General features: G+C 41.4%; 1 protein-coding gene across 1 annotated transcript in view; it reads left to right on the top strand.

Moving 5' to 3' along the window:
• Nucleotides 1-3,153: 3,153 nt before the first annotated feature.
• Nucleotides 3,154-26,033, top strand: part of LRGUK (leucine rich repeats and guanylate kinase domain containing) — a 122,705-nt gene continuing 99,825 nt past the window's right edge. Inside the window, exons 1-4 of the mRNA XM_007466568.1 lie at nucleotides 3,154-3,471; nucleotides 10,896-11,003; nucleotides 14,587-14,668; nucleotides 25,162-25,262. Of these exons, the coding sequence (XP_007466630.1) occupies nucleotides 3,154-3,471; nucleotides 10,896-11,003; nucleotides 14,587-14,668; nucleotides 25,162-25,262 (609 nt within the window). The remainder of the gene's footprint in view (nucleotides 3,472-10,895; nucleotides 11,004-14,586; nucleotides 14,669-25,161; nucleotides 25,263-26,033) is intronic.

Genomic DNA, 26,033 nt, shown 5'->3' on the forward strand with positions numbered 1-26,033 from the left:
TGAACCTTTTTTTCCTCTCACAAAATTGGGGACGGGGTATACATTATTTGCTTTGCCCATGGTCTGTACTCCTGGGAAGATCCTCTTCCCAGATACAGGAAACAAAGGGTTCATCCCTGCCTTTTCTTTTCACTGTCAATAAAGTAAGGTCTTACATCAGGGTGTTGGCTCCAGTTTGGGGTAGAGCCTTGTTCTACATAGAAAAGTTAGGGGTTAGGGTAAATAATACTACCAGGGTAAACCTGCTAAGTAGCTGAAGCTGGTAGTTAGCACCCTCCTTTAAACTTAAGCTTTTTACCCTTTTGATTCTCCCCTTTCAATAGCCTGTCTTGGATGTCCTCTCCGGAGAGGAGCTCTTGAGTGTCATGGTGACACTCCTCCACTTTCTCCTTCCTCTCACCTGAGTGGGTAAGGATCCAGAACTACCACAGAAGACCCTGCTCTCCTAGATTATCATATCCCATTGCCTTTGCCCACCGCCATTGCACTTCCCTAGCTTCAGAAACTTCGGGTCTTCCTGCCTGGCCCCCGACAGACAGACAGACACACACACACACACACACACACACACACACACACACACACACACACACACACATCTTTAGTACCTCACCAGGGCCAGACTCTCTGTGCCTCACAATTACTTCCTGAGAAACTAATTCATACTTCTGGAGAAAGCAGAGTATTAATGGTTAAGATCAGGGGCTTTGGATCCAGGAAGACTTGTGTTGGAATTTTGGTTTGGATACAAATTTTGTGACTGGGCAACTTGCTTAGCCTTTTTGAGCATCATTCTTTTCCTTTGTAAAATGGGGATATCAATTCCTATTTTGGAGAACAGTTGGAATAATTAACTGAGACATATCTACAGCATTTAGCACAGGCCTGGTTTACAGTAAGCAATGAATAAATAGAAGCAATTATTGATGTCTTATGCTAATAGGAAGACTTTTGGCAAAATATTCCCTCCCCTCACCTCCCTCCCTCTGCCTAATTCTGTCTTCTCTACCTGGTAAAATAACTTTTATAGAGAGGGTGCCTTCTATTTTGATACCCAGAATTCCAAATTAGGGGATTCTATTCATACAGTTAGAGCATAGGGGGCATTTTGGTGAACTAGCAACAGCAAAGATTGAGCAAGGAGAGGTGTTGACTTTAATTCCTGCTTGGCTGCTAACAAGTCAGGTGAGTTTGGGCAAGTCATCCTTGGAGGGCCATCAGTTTCTTCTTCTATAAAAGGGAGAGTTGGGATAAGGTGGGCTTTTAAGTTCTTTCTAGTTCTGACATGCTATGATTCTATATGAAAGGGTTATTCTCTGAGTTCTTTCATTTATGTTTAAGAACATTAGCTGATAACTTTTTTTTTTTTCTGAGACATCTTGTGTACCTTTATCTTGCCTCACATTTTCCACCTGCAAAAGCGGTAGTTGAAGGTAGACAGTGGAGTTGGTCATTCTAGGTTTGGATTTCAGCACCACTGCTTGTCGTTGGGCCTAGTTATTTAAATTCTGTGGGCCTCAGTTACCTCATCTGTTGAATGGGGATAGACAGAGAGTAGATGTGCAGATGAAAAGAGAGAAACATTTAGAAATATATAACTCCAAAGGCTATAGTTTAATGTCCTGTAGGGCATTAACCAGTTTTACCTCTAACCTAGTGGACTTATTTCAGAATGTCTCTGTTTGTGGACTCTGAATACGCTGTTAACATCTTACTGGTTCCCTCATAAATTAATGTGTTGAATAAAATCTTTCACACGTGTTTCTATTTTTGTATGATAATCATCTTTTTAACTTTTTGAAATTTACTCTTTAACAGGTCCTAACTAACTCTGCCTTAAGACACTTTTCTCAATAGAATGACACTGGCAAAGCTTGCTTTGCTGAAAATGCTGATTAAGTTATTGAAAACTACAAAAAACACGCTGGGTTTCCATTTTTATACTTTCTGCCCCCTTCGTCCTTATGTCAGTTAGCTAGCTAGGTCCTATGGGGGTGAGGGTAGAGAAAAATCCCTTGGAGGAGTTTTTAATCCACTGGAAAAAAAGAAGCAGGCAAGCAGTAAGATGAGCCTAGCAGAAAGAGATACTTTCATCATGGCCTTTACATTTATGACTAGCAAGATAATGAAGGAAGGTAATTCTGAAAGCTTTCGTCACTTTTAATGGGCCCTCAAGCACTGAGAAAGATAAAAGTCAATGGATGGTGTCCATAAGAATTTTTTTCTCCTTCTTCCCAGACAGCCACTGACAGGATCATTTTGTATTTGCAACTGCTGTCATTGAAGCATGGAGAAAAGGCCCTGTAAGGCCAGAAGGATGAGGGTGACTTCCCCACAAGGATCTCTATTGTCATCACTATGGCAATAATAGTTACTATAATTTTCATTCTGCTTTTCTATACAGTGTCTACTTTGTGGAGCTCAAGGCTATGGAATTTGGGTTACATGAAATCACGCTAGCATAAAATCATACTTTGAAATCTTGCAAGAGTATTTTAGAAAACTGCAAAGAGAACCTGTGCAACAAAATAAAAATCATTACCAATGCAGGTCATTGACTATTTATGCGATGCTAATAGCTTTACAGAGGCTTTCAGATACAGTGTCAGTTTGACAGTCGTTTGTTTGTCTCTCAGTTTGGATTGTTAGACCACTGCCAGTTTTTCTACCCAAGGACATGGCTTAGCATTTAGGTGTAAAAATGTAAGTTAATTGCCAACCAACTCTCAGTCGTTGTCTGGTAGTTTCTCTTTATTATCCGCAATATGGACAGGAACCATGCCTTCTATTTCATTTATGCGCACTGCACTCTGCATAGAGTAAAATTTCAGTGTTACTAGCTTTCCGACAGACAGCTTTAGAGACATCTAACACTAACTCTGCGTAAAGAGCCTCCGTGAATGAAGTAGGATAGGGTGCTCACCGGTGATCTCAGGGCGGGATGAAAAATATCTAAGAGGGGCCTCGAGGTTGAACACACACACACACACCACACACACACACACACGGACAAAAAGGAAAGGAAAGTCGTGCACCAGTGGCAGCTTAAGCTGAAAGCGAGGACGCAGGGAGGGGCGGAGACTACAGCCCCCAAAATCCCCTGCGGCGCCTCCTCCCCTGGCGTCAGTCTCCTAGGCAATCCCGGTAAATAAGATGGCGACCTCCGGGAGAGATCCCCAGTTGCCGGAGCCTTCCTGTCTACAGGGAGGCGTGAGCAGTTCACGAACTGGAGCCCAGTCGAAACTGCTGCGCTCAGAAAAGGAACGTCAGTCTCGCTGGTCTTTTCCCATGGGGCAGAGACCGGAAGATACGTTCCGCAAAACCTCCTCCTACTTACTCCAGCAGCTCATTCACTGCTATCAAGAGTCGGACGTGGACAGAGATTACGAAGACCAGGAAGAGGGCGAGGGAGAGGGCGAGGGCAAAGTGGAGTTCGGGGAGTCTTCAGAGTCCGAAATGCTGAATTTTGAGGTGTGCCTTCCCCCAACCCCTTACCCCCTCACTTCCTTCTCCAGCGGTCGGACCCCTCACCAGCCTGCGGCTGAGCCCATTCCTAGGGCTCCTTGCCTCCAGGAACGCCTCTTCCTTACTGCTCTGAGACTCCCGCTCTCTCCTTCCCATTTCTGTTACCCGGTTTCCTCACCCTTTGCCTGATATATCTTCAAGTGTATCCTTTATTTTTCGTTAGCACATTTGATTTCTTAAGAGTCAAGTTACACAGCGTCGTTGAGGAAAAGTACTTGTATGGGAGTTATGGCTTGACAGTGTTGTGAATAGACAGACTTCTGCACCCCCTGCACCTTTTCCTCATGACTGTGAAATACTCCAACACTCTCCCCGATGAAGGAGTCCCTTCATCTCCTTCCTCTAGGGAAAAAAAAAAAAAAAAAAATTACCCTTTTGAAATAATCTAAGTGCTTCCTCAAAGACCAAGTGACTTGAAAGTTTGTATATATTACTTCTGCCAGGGGTATATGATGCATTATACAAACAGCACACACTGCTCACTGTGAGAGTATTTCAGGATGTGGGGAATGTTCCCAACATTCCCACCTGTAATGCCTCGTTGGCAGCTTGGCCTTTCACACTAATACAGATTCCCTCTTTTCTACAATACCTCTTCTAAACATGACCCAATTCCACTTCTTACACTTATTAGCATCCTGCTCCTTCCTTAGCCCGTCGCCTGCCTTCTTATCCCTTTCCACTTCACATCATGTCACTTCTTTCTCTTGGCTTTCTAATACATTATTTGCTGTTTTAAAAAAATTTTTATTGGAGTATAGTTGATTTACAATGTTGTATTAGTTTCAGGTGTACAGCAAAGTGAATCAGTTATACATATACATATATCCACTCTTTTGATTTGCTTTCTTTTGATAAACTGTTAGGTTTTCCTCTTTGTCTTGCCTGCTAAGAAACAACTTTTTTTCTTAATTCAGTATTTTTCTTAATTTCAGTAGTTTTTCTTTAGATTAGGTTTTTCTCTTCCCTTTCCTCCTTCACAGTATAAATTGCTTCAGATTCTTTTCAGAAGTAGATATAATACAGAGAAATAGAAAGTTTCCAACATCCTGTTCTGTGATATTCTTCTGGCATTCCCTCTGCATCATTGCACCTTTTCCTAGTCACCTTTCTTTCCCCCTTGAGGCCAAACAGGTTTCTCTTTGTTATGCCTGTTCTCTTTCACCATCCCCTTTCCTCATTTGTCTTATTTTTTCTTGTTCTCCCCTCTGTAACTTGCAGTGTCTTCTGATTCTGCCATTGACTACTTACATTGTGTCTCCACTTGGGTTCCCTTCTTTTGTAATGTCCTTTTGTTCACTTTCCACATTTGGCCCATTTTTTTTCCACCCTCATCCCCCATTTTGTCGTCTTCTACCTCCTTCTACATGGCCTAGTTACACATCAGTTTTGCTTAAAGTGGACCACAGAAAATTACTACTTATTTTGTTCATCTTTTGTTGATTTACTTTGCCATGCTTAACAGTGACTACTGGAAAACTGTAGCGATGTTTTTACAACTTTGAGGTGTTTGTATGGCTTCCACCCCAGAGGAATTAACAAATGAATCACCAGATTATTCTAATTAGTGCATGTTCTTCGGCTGTGGGGTTCATTAGTACCATTGTTAATCTGTCTTCAGTATGCCATAACAAACCTTAGAGGGAGAGGGTTGACTTGAACTAGTTAATCCTTTTTGGTTTGTAGGCTTTTGTGTGGAAAAAGTTTATTATTTCTTCTATTTATATTCTAAAATTAATATTTGTTTTGTGTTCTCACAGTCTCTTTTACCTTTTTATAGTGTCTCGTATGTTTTGATATGCTGAATAAACCAAAAAGTTTTAAGAGGAAACATTTGGACTTTTACGTTCGGTGATTTATTTTCCATATCCTAGCCTGATTAAGATTTATAATGCTCTGATGGTCAGAATGATTATTAAGTGCCTATAATGTAATTAGCCTCAATGAACTTGAGGGAGTTAGGGCAGACCAGCTGTTCAGAATATTGCCTTTGGAATTCAAAGATCTGTATAAAGCCTTTTGTTTGTTGTGAGATTTTGAGCAAGTTACTCATACTCTCTGTGTCTCATCTGCACTACAGGAATTATAATACTATCTACCTTATGGAGAGCTGTGAAAATTGAATGAGATCCTATGTGTAAACTACTTAGCACAATATATTATTTATACTGTTACTAATACAAGTAATAACCTGTTCTTATCTACTAACTACAGCCCATCAGGTGACTTCATTAATTTAGCCTTCATTGAACAAATATTCACAAACGATTACTATATTGGAAGTACTCTGACTGTACAGGGCAGAAGAAATGTCTGGGCCTGTGATATATTTCTGCTGCATGAAAACCACTCTTTGTCAGTAACTTTATGTGGGTGATAATGCCTGCTCATTGGATAGTTATGAACATCAAATTTAATGGGGAAGTCTATGTTAAAGTTCTTAACATCGTGTCTGATACAGTGCAGGCTGTCAGAAAATTAGATATGTAATATGTAATATCTACAGTAATGGTAGAAAAAGATGAGAGTGTGACGGAGGACATACATGGTCCCAGCTCTCAAGGTGAGATAAGAGTGAGTGTTCATCCTATGAAGAGATGTGTACAGATGATAGCCGGGTTGCAGGCATGGCGGAAGACTGGAAAGGAAGTAAACCCTTACTTGGGTGCAGAGGTGGTATGTGGGCAGGCAGACGGCAGCTTTTCCAAGTGGTGGGTTATAGGTGAGGGCAGAAAGACAGATGAGGTGGGGGCCAGATTGTGGAGAGCTCTGTGCTGTTGTAGGGACTGTGGACTTGACTCTAAGCAGCAGGGAACTGCTCTTGTGGCCGAGGGAGGCTAGATAAGAAGATGGTAAGCCTGGAGGCAGGGAGATCAGTGCAAAGAGGAGCGATATCTCTTGGGGAGAGACGAGAGTCTGGATTAAGGCAATGGGAATGGAAAGGAAGCTAGAGAGAAATACGTATTTAAAATATTTAAGATGAAATACTTACTAATTGAATATTGGAAGTCTAGGGTGACTGCTGGGTCTGTGGCGTGTTCCGGGGGGAATATTAGGGCCACTAACCACCGTGGGAAACAGGGACAGGTGGAGCTGTGCATTCGAGTTGGGTATGTGAATCGTAGGCCTCTGGAAATCAGGAGAGGAGGGCTCAGGGTCAGAGACCTGGAAATCATCAGCATTGGAGTCTGTGAGATCATCCAGGAAGAGAAGAAAGAAGAGAAGGAGAGGGCCAAGGAAAATACCCTGGGGGTACAGGTATTTCAGAGGCAGGCAGACGAAGAGGATTCAGGGGAAGAAACTGGAAAAGACTGATAAGAGAGAAAGGAGAAGGAAGAGAGCTGGACGGGAGGGAAGTCAGGGCAGGAAAGGGTGTTGAGAACATTGGAGTGGGTTATGCCACCAAGAGGTTAAGTGGGAAGAGGCCCAAAAAGGGCTCATTAGGGACCTCCCTGGCCGTCCAGTGGTTAAGACTTCACTTTCCAATGCAGCGGGTGCAGGTTCCATCCCTGGTTGGGGAGCTAAGACCCACATGCCTCGCGGCCAAAAAACCAAAACAGAAGCAATATTGTAAGAAATTCAATAAAGACTTTAAAAATGGTTCACATCAAAAAAAAATCTTGAAAAAATAAAATAAACCCAACAAATTATTAAGCCTCAAATAAATATTTCTTAAAAAAAAAAAAAGTTCATTAGCTTTGTCTATTTGACAGTCACTGTAGACCTTGGCCCACGTGGATTTTGTGACGTGAAGGCAGCGGCCTAAGTGAAGTAAATTGAGGCGTGAATGGGAGGTGGCTATTATGGGAAACTATAGCTATAGCTAAAGGAACATGCAGGAGTGAAGAGAGCCCTTGTAGGACAGAAGGGACTCACATGCTCGTAGAGCTGGAGAAGTGACAGCTTGGAGAATGACAGTGGAGAGTGACCAGTTGAAACCACAGGCAAAAGAGGGCAACATTGATGGTCCGTGGACACGTTCTCTGGGGAAACAGAGGGTGCTGGACCCTCTGAGTGTGGAGGAGGAGCTGACCTCTGAGACCCCAGCAGGAAGCATCAGGACAGGTGCACGATGTGGAGGGGCTGATGTCTGATCATTCCTACCTTGCCTCGGAAGTGGAAGAGGAGGACTGAGAGGGTCCCCTGCTGAGAGTGAGGACAAAGGAGTGGAGGCACCTGACAGCTTGAGGAGAGGGCTGGAGATCTCACCAGCAAGGTGGGGGCTTGAAAGGCCGCTGAGGAAGAAGGGGACCATAACAGCAGCACAGCGCCGAGGCCCAGCTAGAAGCTGACTTGAATGTGGCACCAGAGTGGGCCTTTCCCGCTCACTCAGCCCCTCGGGGGGGAGGAGTAGTCTTGTTATTCATTCAGCCCGTGTTTTAGCACCAAACATGTATTAGGTACTGTATCCCTCTCCCCACCTCACACTTTTCACTATTTGAACTCTTTGTAGTTTCCCCAGCGGGATATACTCGCCTTTGCCTTTGGGATCTTGTACATGTTGCCCCTTGTACCTGCAATACCCTCTTGGCCCTCTTCTGCCCTTTCTTCCCCTTTGCCAGAATAACTCACAACTTTAGGTTTCAATGGTTCTCTCACCGAGGAAGTCTTTGCCAACCCGCTACTCCCCACTAAAACGGCCATAAAATGGGTGCCCTGCTCCTAGTGAAAGCACCCCACCTACCTCTATTGTAGTTTACCAAACTCCTGAAATAGTTTGCGTACTTGGATGACCTGTGCTTCATATGCTGGGAAGATTTTTATCCCAAATGGGTGATGAACATGACATAATCCCTGCCCCAGCGCAGTAGTTGAGCGTGAGGTTGATTCAGGTTTGGGTACGCATGGGGCAGTTGCAGTCAGGGGCCAAGGAGTCAGAGACTTGAGGGTAGAGAGACATTGAAATTGCCCATGGGAGACGCAGTAGAGAAGGAAGTATAGTCAGGAGGGGACAGATAGACTCTGAGGTAAAGGGAAGGCTGAACAGACCGGAGATTTTGTTGTGGTCAGAGACCAAGTTCAGTAGGTGTTGGAAAGGTTGAAGGATGGGCAGCTGTGGGAGCCGAGAACAATGAAAGACTTGAGGTCTGAGGTTTCTGGGGTGGAGCAGTTTAGCATGATGACTAAGTCCAGGGCATGCCCAGAGGAGTGAGTGGCTGAAGTTGGCTAGAGATCAATTTTAAGGTGTCTGGAGTTGAGAAAATAAAGGAACGTGTATGTGTGCATGTACTTGGAGTGGTCAGGGTGTTGAGTGGCCCTCCCTAGGGATTCTGAAACCACCCAAGATACAGATAGAGCTGGTCAAGGTCTGAAGATGACCAAAGACCAGAAGGGGGAGACGTGACACTGACAAATGGCAGGAACCTCAAAGGATGTGTGAGGGGGTGGCCGTGAGGAGTCTTGCCTTAGGGCTTTGGGACAGTGCTGACAGTGTGTCCAGTCTCTGTATCAATGGCTGTGTTGAAAAACAGATGTCCACCTACTGTAAATAAGGGATTCTGTAGTTTCTCGTTTCCAGGAAATGGAGGGGGTGGGCCACATGGAAAGTTTGGGAGGGAAGGTAACACTCTCACCTCTATTCCTTCCCAGGCCTACTATAAAAAATTGCAACTTTCTTTAGAAAAGTAGATCTCTTTCCCCCATTTTGTGAACAGGTTGATTGGTATGGATGAATAAGATGTGGAATTTCTGAATTCACCAATTTGTGCTAACAGCTGCCATTTATTGGGGACACTTGCTGTGTTCTAGGCACCACGCTAAGAGCTTTATGTTCACAATTATTTTTCATTCTCTCCAAAACATAAAGAAAAAGTAATAACATATCCTATTTATAGATGACAAATTATGAGTCTCAGAGAAAACTTTTATCTTCCAAAGTCATATGTCCAAAATGGCAGATCTGGGGTTCAAACCAGCTGCGCAGTATCTCTGTTTGAGTGATATTTGCTTCTCTGGGTTAGTGGAAATTGGGGAGGAAAGAAAGCTCTTTACAGTAGCACAAGCCTGCATACTTATGTCCTTAGTGCTAGAAGGCTGAGCAGCATCATTGGCTCTTGAATGAATATAGAAGACCTGAGAGAGTGTTTTGCCATCACAGTCCCTATACCAGTTACACTGGTTGGTGATATTGGCGTGACTGACGTGGTCACTTGTATTTTGTGTCCTCGTGCTGATGTTAGTGTGTTGGTCATAATGGAGCTGAAGGCGGCACAAACACAGCACTAGTCCATCTATTATCTGTTCTGTCATTACTGGGGGAGGGGTGTGTTGGGCCACCACTGGTCCATGGTGTCTATACACTAAGGGCCAACCTCCTTCTACAAATGATATTACCCTTTTAATTAATCTTGTAAATTGTATGAATCCAGCAAAATTAGCCAGTACAAAGTGAACTGAGGACCTGTTTTCTCCAGCAAGAATACCAGATGTAGAGAAGTAATTGCCTTAATTTGATGTAACCATCCTTTGGGTTGTAGACAAGCAGTCAAGTGTAGTGGTTAGAACTGCCCTGGAGTCAGACAGATTCGGATTTGTATTCTGGCTCTGTCACATACTAGCTATGTGGTTTCAGGCAAGTTAACTTCTGTGAGCCTTAGTTTCTTCATTTGTAAAATGGAGCTAAGCGTACCTCCCTCAGGATTGTCAGGAGGATTAAATGAGTGGACCCATTGAGAGCTCTTAGCACAGTGCCCAGAACAGAAGCACTAAACCAACGTAGCTATCATCACTAATATTGACGCTTCTACTGCTACTGTGTTAATTCTGCTTTGGATACCTAATACAAGCAACCACCTGAAAGTTCAGCAGCAATACATTGATTTGATCGATATTTTCTTAATCATATGTAACACGTATGAGTCTTCAACACAGTTTTTTTTTTAATTACCATTTCCTTTATTTATTTATGGCTGCGTTGGGTCTTCGTTGCTGTGCACAGGCTTTCTCTAGTTGTGGCGAGAGCGGGCTACTCTGTTGCAGTGCACGGGCTTCTCATTGCAATGGCTTCTCTTGTCGTGGAGCACGGGCTCTAGGTGCATGGACTTCAATAGTTGTGGCACGCAGGCTCAGTAGTTGTGGCTCACAGGCTTTAGAGCACAGGCTCAGTAGTTGTGGCGCATGGGCTTAGTTGCTCTGCGGCATGTGGGATCTTCCCAGACCAGGGATCGAACCCTTGTCCCCTGCATTGGCAGGTGGATTCTTAACCACTGTGCCACCAGGGAAGTCCCAACAACACAGTTTTCTTTGGTAAATTTTGGAAGGCTCAGCTCCCAGATATGTAATATAGTAAATAAGTGCTGGATATGATGAGTTGGATTACTTCTTTTCTAATGGAAATCCTTTCTTTGTCCACCTCTCTGGTTTTTTTGCAGGGAGAATTTGATGGGGTCCTGAGAGAGGAGGTCGTGGCTGAGAAACTCTACGAACTGGGGCGCTCAGGCTCTGGGACTGAGCAGGTCTACCTCAGTCTGACTTTATCAGTGAGTATGAGAAGCTCACCATTGGCTGGCCACATCTTGACACTGGTGGGACCACATCCATTTTCTCTGGTACTCATACCTTTTTTGGTGGCCCCCAAATCTCAGAGTCTTGCATGTGATGGAGAATGGCGATGAGTTATTTATGTTTGACATCAAAGAGCCCTGGCCAGTCCAATAATCAGCCCCCTTGCCCCCCGCCAAGTTCCTTTGTTTTCATTTCCTTCACAGTCTGTTTCTTTCAATTTAAGCAGTCTGTTTTATAGTAATCAATGCTTTCCTTCCAGGAGGTTGAATTTGATTCTGTAAAACCAATCAAAAACTCTTTAAGAATTTTCTTTCTGATCAGTGCCAGGACTACAATTTATATCTGAATCCAAGGGAACAAAATATTTTTGTATTGACTTTTTTCCCCCTAAGTATGTCAAGAAATCAGTAGCTGTGAGCTATAGCTCACTTTCTAAAAGGTACCTATTATGAAAGAGAAAAATGTATTGTTATTCATCAATTTTCAAGATTTCGATACCAGCACAGAATCTTTTTTTTGTATGTATGTATTTCTTTATCTATCAATATTATCTATTTTGTTTACATTTATATATGACATGAAGTTGAAAACACTTATTTTTTCCAAATTATTCTGAAATGTTTCTCTTTAGTTCTCTTTAACTAAAATATGGTATATTGATATATTCTTTACTGTAGATTTCTTTTTTTTTTTTTTTTGGATCCTTTTTTATTTTAAATTTATTTTTGGCTGCATTGGGTCTTCGTTGCTGCGTGCGGGCTTTCTAGTTGCGGCGAACGGGGGCTACTCTTCGTCGCGGTGCGCGGGCTTCTCATTGCAGTGGCTTCTCTTGTTGCAGAGCATGGGTTCTAGGCACACGGGCTTCAGTAGTGGTGGCACGCGGGCTCTAGAGCGCAGGCTCAGTAGTTGTGGCGCATGGGCTTAGTTGCTCTGCGGCATGTGGGATCTTCTTGGACCAGGGATCGAACCTGCGTCCCCCGCATTGGCAGATGATTTCTTAACCACTCTGCCACCAGGGAAGTCCCTGTTTGGATCCTTTTTTGATGAAACCAGTGGCAAAAGGATATTTGGGAGTATAGTGGCATTTTATTGCAGTACCTTTTTGTATGTTATTGGCCATTTAGATTTGCTTAATGCCTGTTGTAGTCTATTGCCCATATATTTATTGGATTGTCCATCTTTATTAATTTGTGGATATATATTCTGGATATGTATCCTTTGTCAGATGTACACATTATCTTCTCCCAGTGGCTTGGTTTTTGACTCTCTTAATGATATCTCTTAATGAACAGAATTTCTTAAATTTAAGTGACATCAATATTTTTTCTTTTATGATTAGTGCTTTCTGTGTCCAATTTTTAAAATCTTTGCCTATAGAAGTATCATAAATATATTTCCCTTTAGTTTCTTCTAGAGGCCTTAATGTTTTATCTTCCACACTTAAGTGTATTATCAATTTTGAATTATTATTATATTTTTAATATCTTTATTGGAGTATAATTGCTTTACAATGGTGTGTTAGTTTCTGCTTTATAACAAAGTGAATCAGTTATACATATACATATGTTCCCATACTCTTCCCTCTTGCATCTCCCTGCCTCCCACCCTCCCTATCCCACCCCTCTAGGTGGTCATAAAGCACCAAGCTGATCTCCCTGTGCTATGCGGCTGCTTCCCACTAGCTATCTATTTTACGTTTAGTAGTGTATATATGTCCGTGCCACTCTCTCACTTTGTCACAGCTTACCGTTCCCCCTCCGCATATCCTCAAGTCCATTCTCTAGTAGGTCCAGCACGGAATCTTGACTCTAAATTTATCATAAGAGAAGCTGTAAGAGCAGAGTACTCAATATTTCAGCTTCTTTCCTCATTTTGTTTCTTTATAGTCCTAGAAAAATAATTTATTTCTTTTGCTTTCTTGTATTGTAAAGCATTAACTACTCCTTGGAGGTCCACAGAGTAAATGCAGATATGTAGGTGAAAAAAACACACTGAAATTTTGCTACAGCACCCTAATTTGCCTCAAGCATATATAATTCATAGCAAGGCTGTTTTATCTTGGATTTGAACTAGTAAACTGTCCAAAAAATGTTAAGCCCTTTTTACCCATGCTGGTTTCATGGCATGTCCTTTGAGAACAGCATACGAAGGCTCTAATCTTTTGCTCTTTTCACTTTACAGCATTTTATGGATGACTCAGCCAGTCAGGCAGTAACGTACAGGGACCCTGTGTGCATTGCACTATGTTAGGCTTTGGAATGGAAGATAATCCCAGCAGTGGTACATCTGTACACAAGTCCTTTTCAGTCAATACTCTATGTATATACGTAGTGCTACGCCTTAAATTGATCTACAAAAAAGCACAATCCTTTAAATCTTATTTCAGCTAGATGGACTGAAGCTTCTTACTTTGCCACTGACCTCCTTACATTTGAGATATTACATGTTGAATTACTTTGCCCTAATAGCCTGTCTTACTGAATACACTTTCTTAGGGTTGGCCAGGTTAGTGATTTTTACCCCCTTATGTCTTACTTATGTTACACATAATTTTCTAACTTTCTCTAATTACTTGTGTACACAGTTTCTCTCCTTCCCAAAGTCATAAGTTTCTTAAAGGCAAAATGTAGCTCTAGTCCAACATTGTACGTGTTTCTCATCATGCCAAGCTTAATGCCTTGTATGTAGTAGGTCATCAGTAATTTACTTATTATTGTTCTAGAGGCCTTTATTAAAATTCTTATCATTCTTATATTTGAGAACTTGCTTATCATGACACTTTATTGGTTGGCTTTTTCTGACTCTGACATCACAACATAAACCAGTGACATGAGTCTTTGTTCCAAGGGACCAAATTCCCCTCCAACCCCTCGTGATGTTCACTAGATGCAAGATTTCATGGAAGGAATCTCGGACAAAGATTCAGGAGACTTGGAGCTGCTTTTGTATTGCTAACTTGCTAAGTGATTTTAGGCTATTTACCTACCTCTTTGTACCTCACATTCCTCATCCCTACACTGGGGATAATCTGCCCTACAGATCTCACAGGCTCATTTGATCAGATGAGATTATTGGGAGAGAGCTTTGAAGCCTGAGGAAGCGTGAGAAGTATTGTTATTAATGATCACTCGATTAGGTGTGAACTCTTCTAACATTTCATTTGAATTCTAGGCATTTGCTTTCTCTTTTCTTCTACTAGATAAAGGCTTTGGCTTTATTGCTTTTACGTCTGGGTTTTTTTTTAAATATAAAACTCTGCTCTAAAGGTCTTCATGAACACTGCTTTAGTTTGCCTTTTCATGTTGTATATGTTCTTGCTAACAACACTAATTTTCCAAGCTATTGTTTCCTTCAGAAGAATGCATTTTTTGATGGGGTTTGTAGTCTGTTTTGAGACCCTGTTGGTAGTAGGCTTCAGATTTTATTCTCTCACTTCTACTGTACTTTCAAAGGAAATTCTGGATTTCTTTCTGTCAACTTCTATTTCCAGATGTCTTGAGAAGCCTGAGTACTCATCTGTTAAAGCAACATTAAATCTTTTACCTTTTATTTTCTCAGGATCTTGATTTAATTGACATTAGCATCCTCTGTGGATACATTCACCTGCAGAAGTTGGATCTTTCAGTAAATAAAATTGAAGGTATGTAACTGTCATTCTAGTAAGTCAGTGGATTGCTGAATTATTTCAAAATTTAAGCTTTGCAGAATGTAATATGCTTTAATACTACCAAACTTGATATAAGTGCTATTGTGGATCACTTTACACATTGATCCTCTGTCTTCCATGGAAAAAAAGCACCTATAACTGATGAGAAAAGAAAAAGGCAGAGGTCAGCAAACATGCTACATTATGCGATGGTTGAGACCCACTCAGTGATATTAAAGAGCATCAGATGGAATGTTTGCTTTGCTTTTTCCTTTCAAGAGATGGATCATTGCTTCTTTAATGCCTCCTGAATATTTGATGATTCCCATTTCCTTCCCTCTTTTAGTTTATTCAGTGTAGATGAGTTAGTTCTTTTTTCCCCCTTTAATGGATGCTTTTCTTTATTTTGCATTTGCATCTACATCTTAATCCTGGCTAGCTACTTCTGTTCTTATTTGAACACCAGGGATTCAGAAATTTATTTTTCCCCCTCTTTGCTGTCTCCATATAGTTAGTGGGTTCTTACAAGTCTAACTCTGCCATTTGTGGTTCAATATAAGGTATCTGTTGTGATACCTTGCTCACATTGAATGAAATTAGTCACATTTTCTTCAAACCTTGATCCTTGTTTCTAATTTTCTGACCCTATTTGAAATTTCTGACCTGCTTCTTTCTTCATTGATCACCTTTCTGTTCACTTTAGCTTTTTTTAAGATGATTAAGTGTTGCTGATATGTTCTTCTCTGATTTCTTCCTCCCATATGACTGCAATAATTAAAATTCACTCTTTTCAATGGGTAAGAAGCGTTCTAGCATATTTTAATTCCTAAAATGCTACTGTTTTGAAAGGCTTTTTGTTAATTTTTTTCTAGTTCCATAAAACTTTTCTACGGAAAATTACAAACGTGCACAAGTAGAGAGTTTTGTAATGAATATTCCGGTTCAACAATTATCAGCCCATGGCCCATCTTGCTTCATCCATCCTTCCCAGGGTTATTTAAGGCAAATGCCAGATATGTTATCATCGGAAAGAATTTTTAGTGTTAATGGCAGGCGCTCTCCCCACACCCCATACCTCCAAGATTGGTTTCATTTACTGGTTAAGGGATTGCAGGGTTGGGGAGACTCCAGCAATCTTTTGTGCTCAGCGAAGGGGGAAAGAGATGTGGCTACATACCCTTGCCCCTTGAGCAAGCGGTCCCCGGGAGCAAATGAAGCTTTCCTCTTCAGATCAGTCTCCTTCAATCTTTTATGTCCCCCTTTATTAACTCATCAAGTGTTCGAGAACTTGTTGTATGTAAGGCACAGTATATATTTTTCTTTTCAAGAGAACAGCTTTATTGATGCCCTGATATGGACCAGATTTCAACTTGCATCAGAATCACCTGGAGGGGACCTGTTAAAACATAGATGCCTGTGCCCCACCCTCAGACTTTCTGATTCCGTAGATCTGGGGTGGGACTTGAAAATTTGCATTTCTGATTAGTTTCCCTGGAAGCCAGTACAGGACCACACTGAGAACCACAGTTGTAGACATGAGGAGCTCCTGCCATCTGGTGGACAAGGAGGTCACTACACCGAGTAGGGAGAGTTAGAAGCCCAGCAACCCAGAAGGTGGATTTTTCCTATCAAAGTGATTCGAAAGCATTGAGCATCTACAAAGTGTGAAACGTACTCACCATCCAAGTGGTAGCTGCTGCTTTTGCTTCAAGACAGAGCTCCATGGTACAACACTTACCTGCCCACAGAAAGATCAGCTCCAAGGGGGTATGGGGGCCCGTGGAAATTAAGAGGGTTGAGATCACCGTTGACAGATATGGAGCTGAGCTCAGGTGGGACAAATGGGCAAAACTTGTAAAGCAATTACAGTTTCTTCTTAGCTTCCCTCTCACAGGCAGCCTTTCTGGATTTGCTCATGAATTCCCACCAAAGTGTTGATGGCTCAGTGTTCTGTCCCTCCTAGAACAATTTCATAAAAAAGACAAGCTAAAGAAGGCTGTGGTTTAGACCAGAGAAATAAAGTAGAAATTGGTGGAGATCTTCTGGCTTCCGTGACCCTGAGAAGGAAAGCTGTTGGGGGGATGGGGTCAGGGGGCCCTCACCTTTCTGGCTGTACCTACTCCAGGGCAGGGCCCCAGTACTCGGCTGTGCTTCCTCCTGGCCTGGGGGCACCTTGTCACCTGCTGAAGGGTAGAAGCACTTTGCTGGGCTTCCGGCGTGGAGGCTCTTTTCTCCTCCAGAGGCCATCTTCTGAGGGGCTTTGATCGCCGGTTGTGTGATCAGAGTTACAAGATGGGTGGAGAAGCAAGCTACAGGTAGAGATGGGGCTGTAAATCCTTGTCATGTGATTCTTCCTGAGCCTTTCCCTAATCCTCCTGCTGCCCCAAAGTCCACCTGCTGTAAAGTCCCAGGGCAAAGCAACATAATGCTTCACTATTTTTTGTTGTTGTTGTTCCCTGCATTGGCAGGTGGATTCTTAACCACTTAGCAACCAGGGGAGTCCCCCAGATTGTGTTTTGAAAATCATTTTCTCATTGTTTTTCTATTTTATTTAAAAAGTTAAACTTCTATCTATATAGCTAAATATTGGTTATCGAAACTGGTATGTTTGATCTTATTCTGTTATCTTATTTTCTTTTTTTACATGTACCCATGATTTCTTCCTTTTTTTATTTTTTATTTTTTTATTGGAGTATAATTGCTTTACAACGGTGTGCTAGCCTCCGCTCCATAACAAAGATGCTTCACTATTTTTATGTCGTGTATATAATTTCATTAGAGGTGAGTATTAGCACAATAGTCCTTGACTTAGTATTCTAGGTTCAGAACATTGGCCTGGGATGAAATGCAAAACTCAGACATACTTTTTAAGCAGCCCAAAATCAAAGTAAAATAACAGCAATAATTTAAATCACTTCAAATAATTAATGAGATTTAAAATTCAGTCCATCTAAAACAAAATTTAATTTATAACAAAGAACGAATTGTGGCATTTTTAGTCTTTCTGAAAACACCCAATGCAGTTATTTAGGGGCTAATTATCAAGAGGAATATCTCAGGCTTTAGTTCCTCCAAGGCTGGCGTTTTTTTTTTTTTAAATATCTTTATTGGAGTATATTTCCTTTACAATGGTGTGTTAGTTTCTGTTTTATAACAAAGTGAATCAACTATACATACACATATATCCCCATATCTTCTCCCTCTTGTGTCTTCCTCCCACCATCCATATCCCACCCCTCTAGGTGGTCACAAAGCACCAAGCTGATCTCCCTGTGCTATGCGGCCTTCCCACTAGCTATCTATTTTACATTTGGTAGTATATATAAGTCCATGCCACTCTCTCACTTTGTCCCAGCTTCCCCTTACCGCTCCCCGTGTCCTCAAGTCCATTCTCTACATCTGCATCCTTATTCCTGTCCTGTCCCTAGGTTCTCGATAACCTTTTTTTTTTTATATTCCATATATGTGTTAGCATACGGTATTTGTTTTTCTCTTTCTCATTTACTTCACTCTGTATGACGCACTCTAGGTCCATCCACCTCACTACATATAACTCAATTTCGTTTCTTTTTAGGGCAGAGTAATATTCCATTCTGTATACGTACCACATCTTCTTTATCCATTCATCTGTCGATGGACACTTAGGTTACTTCCATGTCCTGGCTATTATAAATAGAGCTTCAATGAACATAGTGGTACACGACTTTTTGAATTATGGTTTTCTCAGGGTAAATGCCCAGTAGTGGGATTGCTGGGTCGTATGGTAGTTCTATTTTTAGATGTTTAAGGAACCTCCTTACTGTTCTCCATAGTAGCTGTATCAATTTACATTCCCACCAACAGTGCAAGAGGGTTCCCTTTTCTCCACACCCTCTCCAGCATTTATTGTTTGTAGATTTTTTGATGATGGCCATTCTGACTGGTGTGAAGTGATACCTCATTGTAGTTTTGATTTGCATTTCGCTAACGATTAGTGATGTTGAGCACTCTTTCATGTGTTTGTTGGCTGTCTGTATATCTTCTTTGGAGAAATGTCTGTTTAGGTCTTTTGCCCATTTTTAGGTTGGATTGTTTGTTTTTTTGATATTGAGCTGCATGAGCTGCTTGTAAATTTTGGAGATTAGTCCTTTGTCAGGTGCTTCATTTGCAAATATTTTCTCCCATTCTGAGGGTTGTCTTTTCGTCTTGTTTATGGTTTCCTTTGCTGTGCAAAAGCTTTTAAGTTTCCTTAGGTCCCATTTGTTTATTTTTATTTTTATTTCCATTTCTTTAGGAGGTGGGTCAAAAAGGATCTTGCTGTGACTTATGTCATAGAGTGTTCTGCCTATGTTTCCTCTAAGAGTTTTATAGTGTCTGGCCTTACATTTAGGTCTTTAATCCATTTTGAGTTTATTTTTGTGTATGGTGTTAGAGAGTGTTCTAATTTAATTCTTTTACATGTAGCTGTCCAGTTTTCCTAGCACCACCTATTGAAGAGGCTGTCTTTTCTCCATTGTATATTCTTGCCTCCTTTATCAAAAGTAAGGTGACCATATGTGTGTGGGTTTATCTCTGGGCTTTCTCTCCTATTCCATTGATCTATATTTGTGTTTTTGTGCCAGTACCATACTGTCTTGATTACTGTAGCTTAGTAGTATAGTCTGAAGTCAGGGAGCCTGATTCCTCCAGATCTGTTTTTCTTTCTCAAGATTGCTTTGGCTCTTCGGGGTCTTTTGTTTTTCCATACAAATTGTGAAATTTTTTGTTCTAGTTCTGTGAAAAATGCCATTTGTAGTTTGATAGGGATTGCACTGAGTCTGTAGATTGCTTTGGGTAGTAGAGTCATTTTCACAATATTGATTCTTCCAATCCAAGAACATGGTATATCTCTCCATCTGTTTGTATTATCTTTAATTTCTTTCATCAGTGTCTTATAGTTTTCTGCATACAGGTCTTTTGTCTCCTTAGGTAGGTTTATTACTAGGTATTTTATTCTTTTTGTTGCAATGGTAAATGGCAGTGTTTCCTTAATTTCTCTTTCAGATTTTTCATCACTGGTGTATAGGAATGCAAGAGATTTCTGTGCATTAATTTTGTGTCCTGCTACTTGACCAAATTCATTGATTAGCTCTAGTAGTTTTCTGGTAGCATCTTTAGGATTCTCTATGTATAGTATCATGTCATCTGCAAACAGTGACAGTCTTACTTCTTTTCTGATTTGGATTCCTTTTATTTCTTTTTCTTCTCTGATTGCTGTGGCTAAAACTTCCAAAACTATGTTGAATAAGAGTGGTGAGAGTGGGCAACCTTGCCTGTCTTGTTCCTGATCTTAGTGGGAATTGTTTCAGTTTTTCACCATTGAGAACGATGTTGGCTGTGGGTTTGTCATATATGGCCTTTATTATGTTGATGTGAAGTTCCCTCTACACCTACTTTCTGCAGGGTTTTTATCATAAATGGGAGTTGAATTTTGTCAAAAGCTTTTTCTGCATCTATTTGAGATGATCATATGGTTTTTATCCTTCAATTTGTTAATATGATGTATCACATTGATTGATTTGCATATATTGAAGAATCCTTGCATTCCTGGGATAAACCCCACTTGATCATGGTGATGATGCTTTTAATGTGCTGTTGGATTTTGTTTGCTAGTATTTTGTTGAGGATTTTTGCATCTATGTTCATCAGTGATATTGGCCTGTAGTTTTCTTTCTTTGTGATATCTTTGTCTGGTTTTGTTATCAGGGTGATAGTGGCCTCGTAGAATGAGTTTGGGAGTGTTCCTCCCTCTGCTATATTTTGGAAGAGTTTGAGAAGGATAGGTGTTAGCTCTTCTCTAAATGTTTGATAGAATTCACCTGTGAAGCCATCTGGTCCTGGCCTCTTGTTTGTTGGAAGATTTTTAATCACAGTCTCAATTTCAGTGTTTGTGATTGGTCTGTTTATATTTTCTGTTTCTTCCTGGTTCAGTCTCAGAAGGTTGTGCTTCTCTAAGAATGTGTCCATTTCTTCCAGTTTGTCCATTTTATTGGCATATAGTTGCTTATAGTAATCTCTCATGATCCTTTGTATTTCTGCCGTGTCAGTTGTTACGTCTCCTTTTTCATTGCTAATTCTGTTGATATGAGTCTTCTCCCTTTTTTTCTTGATGAGTCTGGCTAATAGTTTATCAATTTTATGTTCTCAAAGAACCAGCTTTTAATTTTATTCATCTTTGCTATTGTTTCCCTCATTTCTTTTTCATTGATTTCTGATCTGATCTTTATGGTTTCTTTCCTTCTGCTAAATTTGGGGGTTTTTTGTTCTTCTTTCTCTAATTGCTTCAGTTGTAAGGTTAGGTTGTTTATTTAAGATGTTTCTTGTTTGTTGAGGTAGGACTGTATTGCTTTACAGTTCCCTCTTAGAACTGCTTTTGTTGCATCCCATAGGTTTTGGGTCATCATGTTTTCATTGTCATTTCTTACTAGGCATTTTTTTATTTCCTCTTTGATTGCTTCAGTGATCTCTTGGTCATTAAGTAGTGTATTGTTTAGCCTCCATGTATTGGTATTTTTTACAGAATTTTTCCTATAATTGATATCTAATCTCATGGCATTGTGGTCGGAAAAGATACTTGATATAATTTCAATTTTCTTAAATTTACCAAGGCTTGATTTGTGACCCAAGATATGATCTATCCTGGAGAATGTTCCATGAGCACTTGAGAAGAAAGTGTATTCTGTTGTTTTTGGATGGAGTGTCCTATAAATATCAGTTAAGTCCATCTTGTTTAACGTGTCATTTAAAGCTCGTGTTTCCTTATTTATTTTCATTTTGGATGATCTGTCCATTGCTGAAAGTGGGGTGTTAAAGTCCCCTACTATGATTGTGTTACTGTTGATTTCCCCTTTTATGGCTGTTAGCATTTGCCTTATGTATTGAGGTGCTCCAGTGTTTGGGGCCTAAAGATTTACAATTGTTATATCTTCTTCTTGGATCGATCCCTTAATCATTATGTAGTGTCCTTCTTTGTCTCTTCTGATAGTCCTTATTTTAAAGTCTATTTTGTCTGATATGAGAATTGCTACTCCAGCTTTCTTTTGGTTTCCATTTGCATGGAATATCTTTTTCCATCCCCTGACTTTCAGTCTGTATGTGTCCGTAGGTCTGAAGTGGGTCTCTTGTAGGCAGCATATATATGGGTCTTGTTTTTGTATCCATTCAGCCAGTCTGTGTCTTTTGGTTGCAGCATTTAATCCATTTACATTTAAGGTAATTATTGATATGTATGTTCCTATTACCATTTTATTCATTGTTTTGGGTTTGTTATTGTAGGTCTTTTTCTTCTTTTGTGTTTCCTGCCTAGGGAAGTTCCTTTAGTATTTGTTGTAAAGCTGGTTTGGCGGTGCTGAATTCTCTTAGCTCTTGCTTGTCTCTAAAGGTTTTAATTTCTCCATCAAGTCTGAACGAGATCCTTGCTGGGTAGAGTAATCTTGGTTGTAGGTTCTCCCCTTTCATCACTTTAAATATGTCCTGCCACTCCCTTCTGTTTTGTAGACTTTCTGCTGAAAGATCAGCTGTTAACCTTATGGGGATTCCCTTATATGTTATTTGTTGTTTTTTCCTTGCTGCTTTTAATATTTTTTCTTTGTATTTATTTTTTGATTGTTTGATTAGCATGTGTCTTGGTGTGTTTCTCCATGGATTTATCCTGTATGGGACTCTCTGTGCTTCCTGGACTTGATTAACTATTTCCTTTCCCATATTAAGGAAGTTTGCAACTATAATCTCTTCAAATATTTTCTCAGTCCCTTTCTTTTTGTCTTCTTCCTCTGGGACCCCTATAATTCGAATATTGGTGCATTTAATGTTGTCCCAGAGGTCTCTGGGACTGTCCTCAGTTCTTTTCATTCTTTTTTCTTTAATCTGCTCTGCAGTAGTTATATCCTTTATTTTATCTTCCAGGTCACTTATCCGTTCTTCTGCCTCAGTTATTCTGCTATTGATTCCTTCTAGAGAATTTTAAATTTCATTTATTGTGTTGTTCATCATTGTTTGTTTGCTCTTTAGTTCTTCCAGGTCCTTGTGGAACATTTCTTGTATTTTTTCCATTCTATTTCCAAGATTTTGGATCATCTTTACTCTGTCTTTACTCTGAATTCTTTTTCAGGTAGACTGCCTATTTCCTCTTCATTTGTTTGGTCTGATGGGTTTTTGCCTTGGTCCTTCATCTGCTGTGTGTTTCTCTGTCTTCTCATTTTGCTTAACTTACTGGGTTTGGGGTCTTCTTTTTCACAGGCTACAGGTTCATAGTTCCCGTTGTTTTTGGTGTCTGCCCCCAGTGGCTAAGGTTGGTTCAATGGGTTGTGTAGGCTTCCTGGTGGAGGGGACTGGTGCCTGTGTTCTGGAGGATGAGGCTGGATCTTGTCTTTCTGGTGGGTAGGACCGTGTCAGGTGGTATGTTTGGGGTGTCTGTGACCTTATTATGATTTTAGGCATCCTCTCTGTTAATGGGCAGGGTTGTGTTATTGTCTTGCTAGTTGTTTGGCATAGGGTGTCCAGCACTGTAGCTTGCTGGTTGTTGAGTGGAGCTGACTCTTAGCATTGAGATGGAGATCTCTGGGAGAGCTTTCGCCATTTGATATTACGTGGAGCCGGAAGGTCTCTGGTGACCAATGTCCTGAACTCGGCTCTCCTACCTCAGAGGCACAAGTGTGACACCCGGCTGGAGCACCAAGACCCTGTCAGCCACACGGCTCAGAAGAAAAGGGAGAAAAAAAGGAAGAAAGGAAGAAAAAAATAAAATAAAGTTATTAAAATAAAAAATAATTATTAATAATTTAAAAAAGAGAGCAGCCAAACCAAAGAACAGATCCACCAATTACAAGTGCTAAAAACTATCCCAAAAAAGAAAAGAAACAGAAACTGGACAGACAGAACCCTAGGACAAATGGTAAAAGCGAAGCTATACAGACAAAATCACACAAGGAAGCACACACATACAGACTCACGAAAAGTGAAAATGGAAAAAAAAAATATATATATATATATATCATTGCCTCCAAAGTCTGCCATCTCAATTTGGGATGATTCATTGTTTATTCAGGTATTCCAGAGATGCAGGTTACATCAAGTTGATTGTGGAGGTTTAATCTGCTGCTCCTGAGGCTGTTGGGAGAGATTTCCCTTTCTCTTCTTTGTTAGCACAGCTCCCGGGGTTCAGCTTTGGATTTGGACCTGCCTCTGCGTGTAGGTCACCTGAGGGCGTCTGTTCCCGCTCAGACAGGGCGGTGTTAAAGGAGCAGCTGATTCGGGGGGACTGTGGCTCACTCAGGCAGGAGGGAGGGAGGGTTATGGATGCAGGGCAAGCCTGCGGTGGCAGAGTGGGGCACGCCGTCTGTTCTACCGGGGAAGTTGTCCCTGGATCACAGGACCCTGGCAGTGGCGGGCTGCACAGGCTCCCGGGAGGGGAGGTGTGGATAGTGACCTCTGCTTGCACACAGGCTTCTTGGTGGCGGCAGCAGCAGCCATAGCGTTTCATGCCCGTCTCTGGAGCTCGTTTAGGCGGTGATCTGAACCCTCTCTCCTCACACACCCGAAGCAATGGTCTCTTGCCTCTTCAGCAGCTGCAGACCTTTTCCCGGACTACCTCCCGGGTAGCTGTGGTGCACTAGCCCCCTTCAGGCTCTGTTCACGCAGCCAACCCCAGTCCTCTTCGGGATCCGCCCGAAGCCCGAGCGTCAGCTCCCAGACCCGCCCGCCCCGGCGGGTGAGCAGACAAGCCTGTCGGGCTGGTGAGTGCCGGTCGGCGCCGATCCTCTGTGCGGGAATCTCTTCTCTTTGCCCTCCGCACCCCTGTTGCCCCCCCACCCCGCCACCCCCTGTCTCTGCCAGTGAAGGGGCTTCCTAGTGTGTGGAGACCTTTCCTCCTTCACAGCTCCCTCCCAGAAGTGCAGGTCCCGTCCCTATTCTTTTGTCTCTGTTTTTTCTTTTTTCTTTTGCTCTGCCCAGGTATGTGGGGACTTTCTTGCCTTTTGGGAGGTCTGAGGTCTTCTGCCAGCATTCAGTAGGTGTTCTGTAGGAGTTGTTCCACATGTAGATGTATTTCTGATGTCTTTGTCGGGCGGAAGGTGATCTCCATGTCTAACTCCTCCGCCACCTTGAGGGTCTCCCCCAAGGCTGGCGTTTTTGAAGCATTGACTGTTAGCAGCTCAGGGGAGAGTGAGCTGGGCCACAAGGAGGCCTCGGTCATTTCTTTCCTGGTTGTGATGGAAGATGGGGGTGGGACAGGTGGGGGGCCCTGGAGAAGGTTAAATTGTGGGCTCGTGGTGCCTTTTTCGCACTGTGTGTGTGTGTGTGTGTGTTGCATATTCCTATTTTTATTCATTTCACTCATCTGGAATAATTAAGATGTGCTTGCATCTGGTATAGTTTTAAAATGTTCTGATATAATGTATGCTGTTTTTAATGACTTTGTCTAAGGTTTATTTTATTGACTTACCTTATTCTTTATTCATTTTACACCCCAGATTTGTCTTGTGTGAGCTGTATGCCTTATCTTCTAGAACTTAATGCTTCTCAGAATAAACTGATGACATTCTTCAATTTCAAGCCACCCAAAAATCTCAAGGTAGATTTTATTAATACACTAATTACATGTGTTAACTGGTTTGTGAAATACATTAACGAGCAAAACAGCACTAAAAGAGAATTCAGAGAGAATAAGACAGAGGAGAAATTAAGTAAAAAAGAAGAAGGATTTGTGTATCATTTATTTTAGAAAAGAGAGATAGTCTTTCAAGAGATTATCTTTTTCGGAAGCTTTGCTAAAACCTAGTGTCCAAACCAATGAACTAACTTCTTTCCCTTTTCTCTGCTTCATTTAAATACTAGTTATTGTTTGTGTATTTTTATTATAGCAGAACAATTTTATACCTGAAAATTCTTTAAAAATTTCCTGGGGGCTTAAATTTTGCCTTCTTTATCGATCCAGTCTTTACTTTTGTTTAGAAAGCAGTGATTTGAGATCTTCATTCTTGCTTCTCTGCACTTGATTTTGCATCTCTGAGGCAGAATGAGACTCTGTGAATGGTGGTTGATGGAGCAGCTTACTCTGCTGTGGAGCACTGTGTCTCATACTTTAACGTGTGTGTAGGTCATGTGGCGTTCTTGTGAAAATGAGGTTCTGATCCAGTAGGTCTGAGGTGGGCCTGAGGCTCTGCTTTCTAACAGCCTTCCTGATGAGCGATTGCTGCTGGTCCATGGACCACACGTAAGCAGAGAGGTCATAGATTAATGGTACTCTGATTTTCTGCACACTGGAATCACCTGGAGAGTTTTAAAGACTACTGATGCCTGGATCCCACTGCCAGATATTCTGGTTCAAGTGGTCCAAGGTAAG

This window comes from Lipotes vexillifer, unplaced genomic scaffold (genome assembly GCF_000442215.2).
Source record: "Lipotes vexillifer unplaced genomic scaffold, Lipotes_vexillifer_v1.1 scaffold71, whole genome shotgun sequence".
NCBI lineage: Eukaryota > Metazoa > Chordata > Mammalia > Artiodactyla > Lipotidae > Lipotes > Lipotes vexillifer.